Here is a 4,770-nt window from a genome sequence, read left to right on the forward strand (position 1 = left end):
GGGGGGAGGGAGGGGGGGCGAGTGTGGCAAGCCGAACCCGGGCTGGGGTATGGTCAGGGTAGGGTGCAGAGGGAGGGAGGGAGGGAGGGAGGGAAGGAGGGGGAGAGGGAGGGAGGGAGGGAGGGAGGGGAGAGGGAGGGGGGAGGAGGGAGGTCATGATCGCGATCACGCTGACGATCATGCGGGAGGGGCGAAAGGGGGAGGAACAACGGGGGGTGCGGGTGGGGCAGGGCATGGGGAAAGGCAGGCAAAAAAAAAAGGAGGAGAGCAAGGCAAGATGGTACGTACCCTTCTTGTAGTCGGCCGAGCCCTCGTCCGACTCAGAGTCCTCTGAGAGTGGCTCGGTGGTGGAGAGCACGCCGCCCGGAATGGCGTCGAGCTCGAGGTCGGCGTCCATGGCCAGCAAGGCAGCAACGGGTGCCGAGGGGCCTGTTTTTTTCTTGGACTTGTTTTTGGCCGCTCCGGCCGTCCCACCCGCCGCAGGAGCAGGAGCAGCACCGGCGGCAAAGCCATGGCCTCCGGCCTTGTGCCCGCTCGTGGTGGAACCGCCGTCGCCGCCTGCAGCAGCCGTGCCGCCTGCTGCGCTGCCGCTGCCTGCCCCCGCGCCGGAGCTGCCTCGATCGCCGCCCGCCCCGCTCTTCTTGGGTCGGAAAGGCGGAATGGCCTGGGTGGCGAACCGCGAGGCCTTGCTCTTCTTAGTCTTCTTCTTGCCCGTCCCAGACATGCCGCTCTGCTGCCTACGGGCCTTGCAACGTCCGCCCTTGCCCGCGACAAGTGTACCGCTTCTCCCGCCCACACGCCCTCGCTCCCGGCCTGGCCCCCCCCCCCCCTCTCCCGCCCGTCTTCCTCTCCAACACCGCCTCGCCCGCTCCTTGCCACTTTGTCAGCCGTCACTCGCCATTATTCGCGCCCTCGCCTCATCACCCCTATATTGATTGCTGGCACGTCGCTTCCGGCTACCTGTCACCGCCTGCCAAACTCGCCGAGACCGGCATGAACAGCTCAGCGCTTTGCCACCCGCCCACTGACACGCCGCCGTACAGCTGTAGGTGGGAGGAGAAGCCGGGCGCGGCCGCAGAGGCAAGCCCATGGTGGTGGTGGTGGAGTCGGCGGTGACTGACCCTGTCCATATTTTTGCTCGACCCGCACGCGCAGTCTCGCCTGCCGAGACCCACCCAGCATAGCAATGGTCCAGGCCAGCGAGCCGCGGGTGCGGTAGAGCGACAGGCAGCATGTAGGGGGTGCACTACATATGGCATGGTAGCTGTTGTTCACCTAGCATCCGTGCAGTTTGGAAGAGCGGGCTGTGTCCTTAACCGCTTGCCGAGAAAAAACGACCCAAAAATTGGCTGATGTGTGTGTCTGTGTGAACATGGATGGCAGGAGAGGAAGCCTTCCCGTTCGGGTCACATTGGGCCGCAGGACGCGTCGCAGGACAGCCGTGACTCAACCACCACCACCACCACCACCACCGCCACCACCGTCAGCCACCACACCTCGCATCCAGCAGTCACCACACTCGACTCTTCGGAAGTAAGCCATGGCCGAGACGCACCCAGGCGAGAGTCCAAGCACAGCAGCTCCGGGCGGAGGAGCAGGCGGAGCTGGCGGAGCTGGCGGCGATGGAGCAGGCGACAACGGAGTGGCAGCAGGCGCTGGTGACCGGCAGCAGCCTACGGTGGACGAGATCGAGGCCGGATTCCGGGCTGTGCAGGATGCGATCTGCTCGTTTTTGGAGGAGATGACCGGCGAGACGTACACCGAGGACGTGTGGGAGTACGAGAAGGGGACCGGCGGCGGGCGGACGCGGGTGTGGGAGGGTGGGGCCCATCTGGAGAAGGCTGGCGTCAACTGGTCGGGCATTGCGGGTGACGACCTCCCGCCGTCTGCGCAAAAGGCCTTCAACATCCCGCCAGGCACCCCATATCGCGCCACGGGCGTCTCGCTCGTCATCCACCCGCGATCGCCGCTCGTTCCCACCATCCACGCCAACATCCGCTACTTTGCCGCCGGCGACGCCGTCTGGTGGTTTGGCGGCGGCATCGACCTCACCCCGTACTACCCAGACATCGACGGCGTCATCGCCTTTCATCGCAAGCTCGCTGACCTCTGTGCCGCTCACAGCGTCGACTACGCCGCCGCCAAGAAGACCTGCGACGAGTACTTTTTCCTCCCGCACCGCCAGGAGACCCGCGGCGTCGGCGGCCTCTTCCTCGACCACCTCAACACCGATCCCGCTGCCCACTTTGACTTTCTCTGTGCTCTCGGCCACGCCTTTGCCGATCTCTACGGCCTCTTCCTCACCTCGGCCGCCCTCACCGCCCCATACTCGGACGACGAGCGCGAGTTCCAGCTCTATCGCCGCGGCCGCTACGTCGAGTTCAACCTCCTCTTTGATCGCGGCACAAAGTTTGGCATCCAGTCGCGCGGTCGGACAGAGTCCATCCTCATGTCGCTCCCGGCCACTGTCAACTGGAAGTACAACTGGGCCCCGAGCCCCGGCTCGCGCGAGGCAGTCCTCTACGACCACTATCTGCGCCCGCAGCCGTGGCTCGACCTCACCGACGACGAGCGCGACGCCATGCGCCTCCCGCAACACTAAAACTGCGCGTCCTGGCTGGCTGGCTTGGGTGTGCCCTCCTTTTACAACCGCTCAGCATCGCCGTCGCTCGACGACGACGAGCCGGAGCTCGAGCTGGAGCTGCTAGGCTGGGACGACGACGACGACGACGAGCCGGGGGCCCGCCTAGACCCTGCTGAGCTAGCTGCAGAGCTCTTGGCCGATGCGGCCGATCCAGAGCCCGAGCCAGACGCCGCTGATTCGTCAGCCGAGCCGCACGACGCATCCGATACGTCGGAAATCGCGATCGACGCCACAGAAGACGCCACAGAAGACGCCGTAGAAGACGCCCCAGACAGCGCCCCAGACAGAGCCTCGTCAGCAGCGCCTACGGTATCGGCCTCGTCAGCCTCATCAGCCTCCCAGCTCTCGGTCGTGTGCGTCGTAGTCTTGGTTACCGTCGTTGTCGTCGTCGTTGTCATCGTCGATGGCGTCTTCTTCTCTTCGCCAGCCTTCTCAGCCTCGTCATCAGCCTCGGACTCGGCCTCGGACTCGCCATCGACCTCGGCATCGCCATCGACCTCGGCATCGCCAGCGACATCGCCATAGCTGTCGTCATCATCAGAATGAAACTCCAGATCGTCCACGCCGGCAACCGCAACTGGCTCGGCGTCAACACCGTTCCCGCTCGCCCTCACCTGCTCATCGTCACCGTCACTGCTGCCTGCAAAGTCATATTCCGGCTCGTCATCGCCGTTGGCGTCCCACTTGCGGGCAGCCGAGGCGGCGTAGCGCGAGACGTTGGCCAACTCGGCCTCCTCGTCGTAGTAGTCGTCGATGTCGATGCCGGCCCGGGCCATGGCGGCCTCAAACTTGGCTTGAGCCCGCTGCTCGGCAGCTTCGATTGAAGCCGTCTCAAAGAGGAACGGCCGGGCGTCGACCCTAGCACGCATGGCCCGGATCGAAGCCTTGTAATCGGCCTCGGCGCGGGCAAAGGCCTTCCGATGCGCGGCGACCTTCTTGCGCTTGCGCGCCTCAAACAGGTCGATGTTGTCCTTGAGCTTGGGCACGAGCTTGCGCGCGAGCTTGGCTCGCCGCTTCTTGATCTGAGCCAGGTGCTGCCGCTCGGCTTCCGCCGCAGCCTCGCGCTCGCGGGCGCGCTGCTTAGCCACCTCGACCTTGAGCTGCGCCGACCGGGTCCAGCCCGGATCAATGGAGCACCCATAGTCGGGCATGGGCGTCGGCGCGATCTTGGCGCGCGGCGTAGCGTACGGCCACCGGTTCTCGACCAGCACCTCTTCGTCGCGCTCGATGTCAGCCAGGACTTTGCCTGTCGTGTCGATGCGCTCGGTGCGGAAGTTGAACGGCTTGGCCTTGGTCGGCTTCCGCTGATGCTGCCGCTTCTTGAGCGCCGCGTCAAACGCTGCCTGCTTGGCCGCAAAGTCGGGGATCTGAGTATTGATCTTGGGCGAAAAGGTGAGGTCGTTGTGGGCAGCTCCACCGCGGAGCCGCACCAGCTCGGCATCCGGCGCCGCCCCGGTGTTGCCCACTGCCACCGACGACGGCCGGTGGCCCTGAGCCTTGATTCGCGCCTCCTCCTCCTTGAGCTTGCGCACCTTTTCGGCATATGCCTGGTTGTGCGCCTCCATCCGCGGCGGCAGCGACGCGGCCTTGAGCAGCGCCTGCGCCCGTGCGTTCACCCGCTCCTTGCGCCGCTTGTTCTTGTCAGCCTCGATCGACTCGACAAGCGCCTCCTCGAGCCGGACCTCGGCCGGAATCGGGTTGGCCACAAACGGCGCCACGGGCTCGGGCGACGGCGTCCGCGCCTGCACCCGTGCCTCCCACATCTCTTTGTCGCGCTGGTAGAACGAGAACGGCTTCTCGCGCGCAAGTGTGATGGCCTTGCTCCGCTTGCGCACCTCCTCCCGCCGCCGCTCCTGCTTCTGCATCAGCCGGTCAAACTTGGGAATGAGCACGTCGGCAGGAATCGGCTTGGCCTCAAACGACGCATTCATGGCGGCACTCTCCTCGATCTCGCGCCGCAGCGTCTCGGCCTCCAGCCGCTTCTGCGACCGCGTCTTGGGCGTCGACCGCATCGTGAACGAAAACGGCTCCGGCACCGTCAGCTGCGGCTTCCATCGCATGCCGCCCGCCCGCGCCCTCGCCCGCCGCCTGGGCGAGCCGCCCGATGCAGAGCCCATCGACACCTC

The 4,770-nt window shown here is 65.9% G+C and overlaps 3 protein-coding genes across 3 annotated transcripts in view; 1 reads left to right on the forward strand and 2 right to left on the reverse strand.

Annotated features, from left to right (window-relative positions):
- Positions 1 to 778, reverse strand: part of AMSG_10208 (CMGC/SRPK protein kinase) — a 2,794-nt gene extending 2,016 nt beyond the window's left edge. Inside the window, exon 1 of the mRNA XM_013897956.1 lies at positions 289 to 778. Coding sequence (XP_013753410.1) covers positions 289 to 724 — 436 coding nt within the window. The 5' untranslated portion in view covers positions 725 to 778. The remainder of the gene's footprint in view (positions 1 to 288) is intronic.
- Positions 779 to 1,500: 722 nt separating this feature from the next.
- Positions 1,501 to 3,206, forward strand: AMSG_10209 (coproporphyrinogen III oxidase, aerobic). The gene has a single exon (XM_013897957.1). It carries the CDS (start codon positions 1,541 to 1,543, stop codon positions 2,600 to 2,602), a length of 1,062 nt encoding a protein of 353 aa, XP_013753411.1. The 5' UTR covers positions 1,501 to 1,540; the 3' UTR covers positions 2,603 to 3,206.
- Positions 2,628 to 4,770, reverse strand: part of AMSG_10210 (uncharacterized protein) — a gene marked incomplete at its 5' end in the record, with an annotated part of 3,144 nt that continues 1,001 nt past the window's right edge. Inside the window, one exon of the mRNA XM_013897958.1 lies at positions 2,628 to 4,767. Within this exon, the coding sequence (XP_013753412.1) occupies positions 2,644 to 4,767 (2,124 nt within the window). The 3' untranslated portion in view covers positions 2,628 to 2,643. The remainder of the gene's footprint in view (positions 4,768 to 4,770) is intronic.

The sequence above is a fragment of the Thecamonas trahens genome, assembly GCF_000142905.1.
Source record: "Thecamonas trahens ATCC 50062 unplaced genomic scaffold supercont1.61, whole genome shotgun sequence".
NCBI classification, from domain to species: Eukaryota; order Apusomonadida; family Apusomonadidae; genus Thecamonas; species Thecamonas trahens.

Bases quoted from the DNA above. Each gene is read 5' to 3' on its own strand.
- AMSG_10209 (XM_013897957.1), top strand. From the start codon at position 1,541: ATGGCCGAGACGCACCCAGGCGAGAGTCCAAGCACAGCAGCTCCGGGC.